The sequence below is a fragment of the Acartia tonsa genome, chromosome 7, assembly GCF_053477335.1.
Source record: "Acartia tonsa isolate MP-2025a chromosome 7, ASM5347733v1, whole genome shotgun sequence".
Classification (NCBI taxonomy): Eukaryota; Metazoa; Arthropoda; class Copepoda; order Calanoida; family Acartiidae; genus Acartia; species Acartia tonsa.
This window is the reverse complement of record NC_137266.1, coordinates 37212730-37226714: the sequence shown is the minus strand read 5'-3', so window position 1 is coordinate 37226714 and position 13985 is coordinate 37212730. Positions and strand designations below refer to the sequence as shown.

The window sequence follows — 13985 nt, the reverse complement described above, 5'->3', positions numbered from 1 at the left end:
TACTAGGTTCTTAAATTGATAGATAAAGAGATATAATTAGACGATTAATGGAAAATCTGTAATTAACTTACAAGTACAGATTTTGTCATTTAGAAGTACAGAAACCGAACTATAAAATATTCAGAAAAAAAATACTTCCAAGGTATTCAAAAAATGTCCTTCTCAAAGGATAAAAAATCAACTTCGAGGACTTCTAGGTTGACCTGATACAATTTTTAAAAGTCTTTCTTGAGCATTTTATCAAAAGAATTTTTATTTATATGTTGTTTTATTTACTAGTTCTAATAGAAACATCTTGCTTTCAAAATTAGTCAATTTTGAACATTATTTTGAAAAAGCCACTTTAAACTCGATTTTTTTTAAAGATCTGCCTTTTTATGAATTTGATTGTCCTTATTTTGTTCTTTATTTTATGATAGTACAGCCAATTGTTGTTCGAGTAACAATATCTACTGAAAAGATATTTTTATAAGACTCATAGAAAATTTATTCTTTATAGTTTTTTTTTGGTTTTTCTTCGCTGCCATTTAAAATAGACGGCTAATTTTTTGTAAAAGTTTCTATGAGACATTATATTTCTATAAAAGGATATGCGATTTACTCAGCTGCTATATATGATAGACACCTTTTCTTGATAATTCAAATGATAGATATAGACAAACATTATGTTACTGTTTAAAGTTATCTCAATATAAAGATGAAAATTTTATTTCACACTAACGAGATTTGACGCAGAGTTTAATTAACATATAAACTATGCTTAATTTTACATAATGGAATAATAATTGTTCAATTTTATACAAACTGTTAAATTGGCTGAAATATGATTAAAATACTATTAAAAAGCACTTGTATATTTGATTCTTTTCCATTATTATGATATTGTCCAATTGTTTTAAAACTTATGACACAATAATTGTTCGTTTATAGGTAATTTATTTTTATAAAATTCTTACTTATGACAAGCTTCACTAAAAAGAAGAATCGGATTAGCAGTAGGAAGTCCTAGTAGTACAAGTTTGACAGACTCTATTAGAGTATAAGTATTTTTTGTTTAACAAAAATTAGTAAAATAGGTAGCCTTAATCCATGCCGGAACCAATAATAAGCTTCAATAAAATGTATAACTCATTTGTTCAGTGGTTAGCAAGATCTTAATTGATAAACAAAAAGATAATAATTTACACAAGAAGAATTATGAGTTGACTTACAGAGTAGCTTTGTAATGTTGAAAAATAAAAATAAAAAGAATTTGCATAAAGAAAATATTTAAAAAGTAAAAAGAGTTTAGAAATCAGTGACACAATTTCTTAAAACTATTAGTTTTCTCCTTTACTTGCTATGTCTCTCCTTTTTCTCTATTTCATTTTTCTACCCTTTCCCCTCTTTCTATCTTTCTTTTTCTCTCTCGAATTTTTTAGTAGCATATCTACTCTTTTACTAAATTGTAAAGTAATTCTGTATTAACTATGCCCATGGTACAATTTTGAATTATCCTAATATTGTCTTTTATTAAGACATAAATTGCTGAAATAGCTTTTTGTACCAAAATAATATTTCATATCTATTATTAGCGGCTGCGCCCCTAGCATCTAGGGGATTTGTATTCAAAGGGGTTAGAAGTTTGCAGAATAATTGCATAAAACCATACCAAGGCTTATTTTTTAAATAGACTAAAACCATCTTGGATCTATGTGAAACTTCCATAAAAAAGGAAGAAATCTTAAGCTTTAGATTTAGGCTAGAAGCAAAGCAACTAGTTTTATATAAAATACAGCCTATCTAGTATATATTTTACCAGAATAAAATAATTATAAAGAGATACAGCTGCGCTACTTATGGATAAAAATTATTCTCGTTCTTACATTGAACACTGAAAATTCTGATATCTTTTTTATTATTATTTGAATTGAATATTGGAATATTGGATTTCGCCATAAAGATTAGCCTGGTCCAAATTGTTTGGTTCTATTTGTAATAGGCTGGTTCATTTTGTTTAAATTTTATTATACTATATTCTAATGTTTAAAGGACGCCTGCAAGAAATAACACGCTTTAACTGCTGAAAGACTGCCACAAGAAGACCCAATACCCCAAATCTAAAGCCTTCAGCTTCAATAACAAAAAAGTTCTAGGCATTTCAAAATAGCATTTTATGTACAATGGAATTTTTGAAAGATTTCCAATGCTCATAAAAGAAAAAATAATATTAAATTACGTTGCCTAGACATAAAATTATAACCTTATCTTTGTCAGAAACTTAGATTGCCTGTTACTGATTACATTTTTACAATAAAACACCACATTTCATAGTCAAAATCTATGAAAAAAATTCAATTTTAATTGCATTTTTAAACGAAAATCATAGCGGAAACAAAGGGGTAAACTAATACAAGCTTAGCTGTGATTGGTTGTTAAGCTGATTGAGCCTTCTGATTGGCTACAGTACATTCGGTACAACGCAAGTAAAACTTAATTTTTTTTAATGATTTTGACTATAAAAATGGGTATTTTTATTGTAAAAATATAAGTAGTTACTGGAAACCTAAATTTATTACAAAAATAAGCTTATAATTTTGTTTCTAGGCCACGTAGTTTAATTTCAAAGTTGTCAACATGAGCATTGCAATTCTTTCAAAATTTTCATTGTACATAAAATGTCATTTTAAAATGCCTAGAACTTTTTTGTTATAGAAGCTGAAGGCTTCAACTTTGGGGTATTTGGTCTACTTGTGGCAGTCTTTCAGCAGTTAAAGCGTGGTATTTCTTGCAAGGCTTCCTTTAATATAATTTAGTTATTCTAAGAATAAAATGTCTATTTTCAAAAAAATATAATAGTACAAATTTTGCTCTAGATTCCATAAAAACTATGTTTTATAGGACCTTTTCCCCCGTTTTATACTAATCAAAAACTTTAATCGTTTAGTTTAGTAGAAATAAAGTCAGCTAGACCTTAGTAAAACATTTGATAATTAGGTCTTTAACATCAGGGATGGGTTAGTTTTTGGGCTGTTTAAACTAGTCCCCAAAATTTTATAATTACGTTTTCTTATACAGCTGGCTTAACAACTTTGGGGACTGTTATTGAATTTTGATTGGTTGGTTCACAAAATTGAGTGTCCAAACGTTTAAACCTCTAATTGTAATCTATTGAGGGGTAATTTTGAGTATCATCATTGGAGATATACATCAATTTATCGGCCATTTATCCCTTTTAACCCTGAGTTTCAAGTTTAAAATCTGATTATTTTTTTTGTTTTTCTCTGATTTATCTTTAAGAAAATGTTTAACGAACGTACGAAAACATTGCAACTATAGAGTAGGTGCGTTTCTAAGAATGTAATTATTTTGCTTCTCTAAATGGAAAAAGTATTTTCTTCCGTTGTGCCGAACTTTTTTCTTCTTTTAGCTTTAGATTTTATACATAGTTTTGTTAATTCAGGGAAGGATCAATGATATAAAAGAAAACATTCAAATATATATGCGACTCTAGCATCTAGGGGCTCTGAATTTTTAGGGGAAGGAAGTGCAATAAAAAGTATAAAACCAACCAAACACTAAAATCTAAAATCAAAATATCAGAAAACCACCCTAGCCTACGTAAACTTTCCCAAAAATTGACAACTGATTCGGTTCAGTATTTATCGGAACTTAAGCTAAAGACAAAAAACCGTACTACTTTATATAATAGAATATATATCACATATACAAGCATACATCCAGTTACTTTAGTCTATAAGATCCGTATTCTCTCTATCATTGTTTCTGTTTATCTGATTTATTTAAGAATCCGAAGGAAAAAAGTTTTAATACACTTTTGTCTGATAAGACGAATCAACCTTTTATTTATCGGGTTTGTTAGATTGCCAAATAGATAGATAGATAGATTACAATTATTCAAAATGATAAGAAATCTCTAAAAATATACAAAGTATAGAATAAATATTTATATTATAAAACCTTTTGCTATTCAATCAAAACTATAATCATGAACTAGCAGTTTTCCTAAAATTAAATTAAATGGAAATTACAAGGAGGGTAGTTTTTCTTATGTTTGCGTTAATATTAGGTTATTTATTTTGGGTATAGGTTAGTCCTGCAGGTATAATCTCCTGCAGGGTTAGGCCCCTTTCAGGATTTACTTATAGAAAAAAATAACCTCCCTTATTCTTAATTTTAAAATGAGAATGAGGGTTTCTATGCTCTCTAGCACTTTGAGGGAAAGAACCTATGGACTTATTTTATTAAATAAAGTAGATAGATAGCCATTGGTAGATAGTCAATATGATATGAAATGAATCCTACTGACCGCCAGGCCTGTACCTGTCCGGGAGCCCTCAGTCCTACGCTCAATTCCAAAAGTGGTTCATCTCAATAAATTCAACGTTAGGTAACTATTTTATTTTCTTCTGGGACAATGGTAAAATTATATTAATAAGGCTAACCTCGGAGTTAAAGAATTTCCTAGCATTGGATGGATATAAAAAATATATAAATCCTAAAAAACTCTTACCTCTAGGCTAACCTAAATTTTTTGTGTGATATTTTACCCAATATGTTTATATATAGCTTTCCGCGGATAAAAAAAATATAAAAAAGATCAATACAAGTTTAGTTCGCCTCACGCATGCACAGTGGTGAAGGCCCGGGCTAACATCGTATTATAGGCAGCTTTTCGCAGATAGTAAAATAAAAGTGGTATAAATATTATGCTTTTCATTATATCATTTGTAGAAAATTGTCTGTAATATAATTCGATGCTTTACTTTTGAGTATGGCTCGGAACCAGTTCTATTTAAGTGGATATTATTAGATTTTTAAGCCATAATGCAATATTATTATTTTTTCCAGAATTTGAATTTCGGACCCAGAATCCTAATGGTCTGTTAGTTTACATGGATGATGGTGGTTACTATGACTTTCTAGAAGTCAAGCTTGTACAATCAAATCTTAGATTTAGGTAAGTTGTTTAGTTCAAAAGTTTTCCAGGTGGATATTTGGAAGCTTTTGTAATACCTATAAAAAATGACGTCATACTGACCTACTATTATTCAAATAAAATGTATACTGTACTGCCATTGTAGAGTAGTGGCATATCATTGGTCATTTGTATTAAATTATGTCGTTTTTTATAGGCACTATAGATAGCCTCAGATTTTTTAAAATTTTGTAGAAACCAGATATACTTGAGGAAGGTGTAGCAGGAATTATAAACCCGCCATGGGAACCCGGTATTAGTGTCGGACTGATTATGACGTAACAAAAAAAAATAGCCAATGAGAGGACATTATTGACCAATGGTAAAATTCATAGTAGCCTCTCATTGGCTAATTTTTTTTGTTACGTCATAATCAGTCCGACACTAATACCGGGTTCCCGCCATGGCAATATTAAGAGGTTTGGGTATACAACCCTAGGTGTTCACCCCCCTTCACAACTCTAACAAGGATGACAACATCCATAAAAGCGAAGCACTGAAACGGTAGGACAAACGGACATTAACACTTGTATAGTATCTGAACTGAAAAATCGGAACATAAATGTATAAATGTCGAATCAAAATTGTAGGTAAATTTGTTGAAAAACTGCTTAAAAACAGGATAATGTTTATGGACATACTTACATTTTTGGACTTGATTATAGAGTTGCTTCGCTTATAATATTGTTCTTTGTTGTCCCAGGAATCAATATACCAAAAATCAGATCAAACGGATAATTAAAACACTTGAAAATTTGTTGTTAAAAAAGTAGAAAAATCAACATGTTTAAAATGGACGTACGGACATTCTTGTAATGATTATAGAGTTGCTACGCTTTCTAAATCGTACCCAACTACTACAGGAATCATCATGCAAAGTTTGAAATCGATAGGACAATTCTAACATGCCTAAATTAACGAATAAAAGCTATCTATCTCGGACGGACGGACGGACGTACGGACGGACGGACGTACGGACGGACGGACCGACCCTAATTATAGAAAAGCTTCGCTTTTAAAAAGAGAAGTCTTCAATTAATTCTCAATTGAAAAAAATGAAAAGTTAAATGATCTTTCCTAAATATTAATCTACCTTAAAGTCTTAATCTTTTGTATGTGTATGTTTAGTAAGATCTAAAACAGCTATTATTAGTATAAATTGTTTTATTAAGATGGCATGTAGGTAACGAGCCTGAGATTCTTAGCATAGGACAAAATTTATCTGATTCAGCCTGGCATAAGGTTAGTATAGAGATAGAAAGTTAGATAGACAGAGAAAGAGACATACAGACAGACATACCATCAGAGCTTGAGATTCTTAGCATAGGACAAAATCTATCTGATTCAGCCTGGCATAAGGTTAGTATAGAGATAGATAGATAGATATACAGAGAGAGACAGACAGACATACCATCAGAGCTTGAGATTCTTAGCATAGGACTAAATCTATCTGATTTGGCCTGGCATACGGTTAGTAGATAGATAGATATTTTGAGTAGCGAAGATACGTTTGGGGGAAACGTGATTTATTCGGCTCCTATAAAAGATAGACTTCTTCTCAGCATTCCCACCATTAGGTAGCATAATCAACTTTAAAAACATCCAATGGCAGTCGGGCTGCTTTTTTGCAGATATTTTTAGGTCCGATTTTAACATTTTCTTGGATGACTGTATTAAAATTATATTACCTGTTTTTCAAAGCATCAAGTATGCTTTTCAAATTTCCTATCAGTATTGTTATCCTTGATTTTTCTTTGCTTCGCTACATATTGATGTTGTCATCCTTGTTAAATGACTTATTTATGTTTTAAAAACCTATAAAAATGGGTTTTAAATAAATTGTAAATAAAGATACAGAAAAATTAAAATATTTGTAAAGCAAAATAGAACGACTACTGACCAGTATTGGTAAATTATAGATAATATTCTCTTTTAATAATATATAAAAATCAGCGGAGTTTGGTGTAATTTCATTTGAAATGTTATTGTGTTTGTATGTGTGTGTGTGTGTGTGTGTGTGTGAGTATTGAATGGTTGATTGACATAATATTCCCTCTACTATAATATACAGACATGTAATTCAATAAGAATTTATATTCATTTTCAACATTTTCATTTTTACTTTAGTTATGGCAGATAAAATATTTATTTTAACATTAGAGTAAGTAGAATAGCAACATTTTGAATAAAAAAGAATACTTTACTATTAAACAAATAGATTTTTGATATGTATTTTCAATATGTTATTTAAAATAACATCATATTTAATAATTTTATGTGTTTTTAATATTTTATTTATAGTAGCGAGGTTTTCCTAAAGTTAGGGTATTATTTACTGTCATACAGACTCTCTTGCACAACCATTTAATAGTTTTGGCATATATTATTGTGATTTCAAGAACATTTATAACAGATGCTTAAATCAATAACTAGTTCTGTGAAAGCGTTATTTACAGATAGACTTACCTGCTGAAAATTGTACAAGTTGTACATTTAAGTATAGCTTAAATGAAGTAACTTGCGGTTGCACCCCTAGCATCTTGAGACACTAAGTTTGAAGCGAAAGTGAAGGACAGAAAAATAGCCTAAAACTAGTTTAAGACTTAATCTATACATAATAAAGTCCAAAACAATCACGGGACCGATGTAAAGCTTTATTTTAATGGAGAACTTAATAGGTTCAGTAGTTATTAAAATCTCAGGCTACAAATAAAAAAATTATACTACTTTATATAGTAGAATAAACAAACCTAAAAAAAAACAGGTAAAACATAAAAAAAGTTAAGGTAACTGAAAGTTTGCGAAATAACTTTTTCACTAAACCTTCATTTAAGTTTTCACATAAGAAAGATGTTAAAGAAAATAATTAATAAATCCTCAAAGCAAATTTGTTTTCTCTCGACGTTTAAAGGTTGATATGGTCAGAATTTACTTTTTTGTTTTTTATATTTTCCCGTATCGCTTTGATACCGTTTTATATCCATTGGATTAGAACAGGTTATCAGTCATACTGAAAAATTATGTGTTCCATATTATATCCAGTTTGCTATGAATATAAAAATGTACAATCATAAGATTTAAACCAGTTTTTATAGCCTGCACATTTTTTTCTGCGGAAAGCTGTTTATAAATGATGTGATAAATAACTATTATCATATTTAAAATGGAACTGTATCAATAACAGTATTTTTTATTATTATTTCCACCTTCTTGGACAAAATTTTTGGAATGTTCATTGTACATTCCATGATCCGTATTACAAACAATATTATGATCATGTTTTTAAATGAAAGCATGTTGTTGATGTTTGTATTTTCCTATTTTTTATTCCATGCTATTAATTTCTAATAATTTTGTTTTTAATATATACATTTTTAGCTGTACAATTGTCTAATAAATTAGCTTTTTAGTCAAGTAAATCTTTAAGTAAATCCAATTCACTGTTTTTCATCAATTTTATACATATAAATTTTCCTAAGGTATAATTTATTTTGTTTAAATGTGGCATTTTATCCTTCTGTATGTGTAGGTGTGTGCGAAATTGTGTATAAAATGCTTTTTAAATGTATGTGTGAAAAGAGGGTTAAATAAAGTATTTCAAAGGAAAAATACTGCATAATGGCCAAGACATTTTGGAGAGCAAACCTATTCTATAATAGAATAATATTTCAAGTAGGCTTATTAGATGAATGAAACAAAGTAAATAACAATTGTATTTCTACTTCAAACCCTATGGATTGGGTCCTTACAAAATAAATAAAACAAATATTGCATTTGTCAGTATAGGTCTTATTTATTTGTTTTTTCTCATGTGAATGACAAATGAAAGTCAAATAACAGTTAAATGTTTTGTATCATCTATACTGTAATGGATTTTGTTATCCTTTTAGCAGTCTATTTTTTTAGATTTTATCTTTTAATTAAGATTATGAAATGTATTACATAATTAGATATTTTTTCAAAACTTCTTACAATTCAAACCACGGAAACTTATACAAGCCAATGTCTGGATGTTAGTCTTAATTTTTTTGTTAGGGAGCTTTGTGAGTCCTGTGGGAAAGGGGAAAACACACATATGCTTCACTCAGGTGAATTAATACACATATGATGTAGACTTATCATTGGTGGGTTGACCGTCAGGGGATAAAAAGAGAATTAGCGTGCACATTTGTGTGCGTAAACCTATGTTTGGCTTCTATTAACATTGACTAATTAATATATAGATAATATATTCTCTCTAATAGGAGCAGTGTACTGTATAAACAGAAAAATTTTGTCCGAAGACTAAAAAGGCTTAAAATTGCCAATACATGAAAATCATAGCACTTGTATTTTATTATGAAACCTATTTTTCAATGCCAAAATGGAGACCAATCCCTTGTTTTAAATATTTCTATAATAATATATCTAATTTATTTTGATTACAATTGTAGTTTTTAAAATTACATGCCTCCCTTTAATTTAAAAGCTTGGTATACCCTAAAAGTAGTGAGTAAGTACTTGCCAAATGTTATTTACTGGTGTGTGCTGTGGATAGCAAATTATAAACACAATTAATTTACTAAAATGTACAAACATGCATGGAGGGAGGGGTCATTGAACTGTATATTATACTAGTAATCAAAGTTTTTTAAACATCATTTTTCATTCATTGAAAAAATACTTTGAGTACGATCACTGTAAACTTTGAAACCAATAAATTTATTTTACAGAAGAGCCAATTTTGTTTTTAAGTACTGGTGATTTACATCTATATATTATCCATAGTCTTGTCCCTTAAGATTCCTTACAAATTTTGAATATTGTTAACAGAGATAATGAATTTATTTGTGAGGCATTTAAAAAATGAAATATTTGTAAAAAAAATAGGTATTACTAGTTTAAAAAAGCTTAATCTACACATTTTGCTGCTTTCACCTAATCATATTTCATGTCCATCAAACTACCGGCCACCTTCTCATATATATTTTTGAAAACATATTTCTGTCCACTGCAAGCTGGTCTAATCCTGCTAATCCTATCCTAACGGGGTTCTATTCCATCGGGCTTTGATAAACTGTGATTAAGCAAGTCTTACTTTTTTGTCCACAAAGCAGTGCAATATATAGGAAAACTAAAAAAAAATTCTCATAAAAGGAAATAACTCATTTCAGGGCGGGCAAAAAATTCTTTTTTCTTAAAAATGTACAATCTAATTTTATTACAAAAAAGTAAATTGACTGTATGATGACCTGGATTGCAGAATAAGAAGTATATGAACCCATTTCCATGCCTGCTTGAACACAGAACATTTTCATATTTGCAAAAATAATTCTTGAGGTTTTATAAAAAGATTTAAAACAATTTTTAAAGTGCTGGTTGATTTGATTTTGTTGGTTTTTGGAGTCAATGCATCTTTTTTAGCCTTTCCTCAGATTGACTGTTTAAAATGATGATCCAACAATTGCTATTACTGCTAAAATCTATCAGGCATTGAATGTATTTACATGCTTAATTTAAATTACAATAGATCCAGTTTTTGATTTTTAAAAAAGTTTGGATTTTGCCGCTAAAACCCACGGATGTTAGTATTGTCAAATAGTTTTCTTTACATTCAAGCAAGGAGCTCAAAAAATTCTTTTTAAAGATAAAAATAAGAAAGAACGGATGTTTATTTTTCCTATTTTAATTTTTCAATACCCTTCCCCCTAATCAAAATAAAGTGTATGATATTTTCTTAATTGCCTTATGCCTTAATAAAAGAATAGATGAAGAATGATCTATTTGTAACTTTACCCACGGGGTGGAGACCCAATGCCGACTTTCAATAATTGAGTCTTCGAATATAATTCAACAGCGTCAGAAATATAAACACAACAAAGTCGCTGCAGGGCAGAAAGCACTATGCTAGAATATGCCAAGTAGTTGTCTATACTTCTATACTTACACATCTATTGCTTTTAAAAATAAAATTATTCTTGCATACACGTATCCCTGTATGCTAGCGCTAAAGTCCACCGCAGTGTGAACCACTCACGAAACTATTTTAAAACAATTTCAAGTTTACACGATAATAAAACTAATCTCCCTGAGCGATCATTAAAATGTATATATTATGTGCACAGTATATAAGATTATTTAGAGGGTAGAGAGGGAGGAAACCGACCCCCCCCCCCCCTCCAATATTAATTTAGTTTTAAAATGAAAAAGTAAAAACAAAGTTATGGGGGTCATTACTTTCTGGGGCGTTTTATTCTGGGGTGAAAGGAATATTTATGATCTTTCCCTGGACTTTTTCGAAGGTTTACTAAAAAGGAGAACCAAATCGGTCAGGCAGTTAGCAATGTCCTTCGCTACCGTTCTAAAGCAAACCTTAAAAGGGGTTTGTATGACCCTGACAAAAACGGACATACAGACGGACAGATAGACATCCTATGATGATATTTGACATTGTTTTTAGCATTAAACCTTTCTGCAGTTAAAAAAACAAAATGTTTATCAACTTTCACCTTTAGAAACAATATATAATATACCTATTATATTATCAAATGTGATTTTAAAGTCAAAGATGCATTAATTCATATTTTTGCTATTTGAATGATTAGCAACAAGAATTATCTTTTTTAGTTTTTCATTTCCAGTATGGCTTCGAAACCGATTAATATTAGCTGGATTCAAACCGGTTCTAAAGCAAACTGAAAAATCATGTACCTTATCGTATTATATCCAGTTTGTACGAATATTAAAATGTACAATCATGATATTAAAAACCAGTTTTGTTACCCGGGGCTAAAAACACTACTTTTAATGTTAGAATTGTACATTTTTATATCCGTGGAAAGCTGTTTATAATACTCTGCGATAAATAACTATTCTTATATATTTAGGTTCGAATCAGTATGTTTGGTGGGCGGGTGAGTTTGCAAGTTGACGCTGCTACGTCTTCAAAAACATCAAATGTAAGTTAAACTATTTATAGAGCAGCTGCGGTGATAAAAATAGGTATTTTTGAAGAAATATAGATAGAAAGACTGGTAAATTTTGGGTAATTGATGTAGAAATATAGTAATACATAGATATAAAGAGCCCAAAACAATTTTACATAAAGGAGAGAAAAGGTATAATGAAATTTTGGTCGTTCGTCAACTATGATTTTAAGAATTAATCTTTTGATGCTTTAATTAATTAAATATCAAAATTTGATTTACAATAAGCTAAAATAGACGCACTGACTATAAGAACTATAAAATTGCTGCGCTTTTTATAACGTACAAATTTATTAAATTGAAAAATATTATAGAATAATTTATAGAAATACTCCCGTTTATATAGATGATGTAACATATGTTAGTAAAATAGCCTGAAACCTCCCATGCCTTAATTTTTAAAATCAAACAGCCTAAAACCATTGACCTTTGTGAAGCTTTCCTTAAATAAATGATTTAAACGGTTCAGTGGTTAAAGAGATTTTAACAGACAAACATAAGGGATAGACAATTTAGGAAAACATTATATTAAAATTTTAGAAAATAAAGGTGAAATTATATAATTTAAATGATGTGTTAATTTATTCATAAAACAAATACATAGATGTTACATGAATATCTTAAAAGATTTACAGGGTGGTTTTCTAAAGATTCACATTTGTAACGGGTACTTAAATTGAAAAAGTGACAAGAAATGGAGAAAAAAAACAGTAATTTAAATTGGTTCAGTGTTGACAATCAACAAAATAAGCTCTGTAGAAGAGTAGGGAAGAGTAGAAAAATAACCTTAAACCTTAACAAGCTTGCTACAAGTAAAATAGTTAAAAAACCACCCCGTGATCTATTTGAAATACTTAAATTACTTTAATCAAAGCACTCATTTACTATTTATAAGAAGGAAGGCTTGTGCTTTACTGTAAACATTAAAGTAAAATAATAGAGAGGGCATAAGCTATATGTAACTCTGCCCACAGACGGAGACCCTGACTCGATTTTGCATTAATTCTATGTAATCAGCTAATAGAGTAGGAAATATAAACACAAAAAGCAGACGAAAAGGGTCTTCTAATTGGGCCAGGTCTATACATCTATATTGTACATTTATTGCCACAACATTTTTCTATCACCCTGTTTATTTTGTATACATATATTTTATTCATTGTTTCGCATTGTGTCTAGAATTTTAAATAAATTCATATACTAAACAAACCCTTTCTTTACATAATATGCTAATTCTAAGTATTAAATTTAAATAAATGGTATTTAAAGCCTGTATATGTAAAGATTTATATTTGGGAACAATCTAACTTTCTAAATGGCACTTTAAGTTTAGCTTCCCGATTATATCTATCTATCTATCTATCTATCTATCTTTCTATCTATCTATCTATCTATCTATCTATCTATCTATCTATCTATCTATCTATCTATCTATCTATCTATCTATCTATCTATCTATCTATCTATCTATCTATCTATCTATCTATCTATCTATCTATCTATCTATCTATCTATCTATCTATCTATCTATCTATCTATCTATCTATCTATCTATCTATCTATCTATCTATCTATCTATCTATCTATCTATCTATCTACCTATCTATCTATCTATCTATCTATCTATCTATCCATCTATCTATCTATCTATCTAGGGAGAAGACAAGCAGCTAGGTAACTACACAACAAACTCGTACCTGTACCTAACTCGTATCTATCTATCTATCTATCTATCTATCTATCTATCTATCTATCTACCTATCTATCTACCTATCTATCTATCTATCTATCTATCTATCTATCCATCTATCTATCTATCTATCTAGGGAGAAGACAAGCAGCTAGGTAACTACACAACAAACTCGTACCTGTACATAGGAGGGCTACCCCTGTGGTACACCAGTAAGATGGCCACCCTAGCCCTACCCTCTGTAGTATTCGAGCCAAGGTACAATATTTATTTTTGATAACATATCATTACGTACACGACCTTTGTCTGAAAGTTTTATTAAGCCTGACATTATTTTTGGTTACATATTATC

General features: G+C 29.6%; 1 protein-coding gene across 1 annotated transcript in view; it reads left to right on the top strand.

Moving 5' to 3' along the window:
- The first annotated feature begins 4318 nt into the window (after positions 1-4318).
- LOC145324527 (neurexin 1-like) overlaps positions 4319-13985 on the top strand; it is a 45177-nt gene continuing 35510 nt past the window's right edge. The window contains exons 1-5 of the mRNA XM_080167110.1: positions 4319-4390; positions 4852-4960; positions 6151-6220; positions 11845-11916; positions 13770-13891. Coding sequence (XP_080023236.1) covers positions 4896-4960; positions 6151-6220; positions 11845-11916; positions 13770-13891 — 329 coding nt within the window. The 5' untranslated portion in view covers positions 4319-4390; positions 4852-4895. The remainder of the gene's footprint in view (positions 4391-4851; positions 4961-6150; positions 6221-11844; positions 11917-13769; positions 13892-13985) is intronic.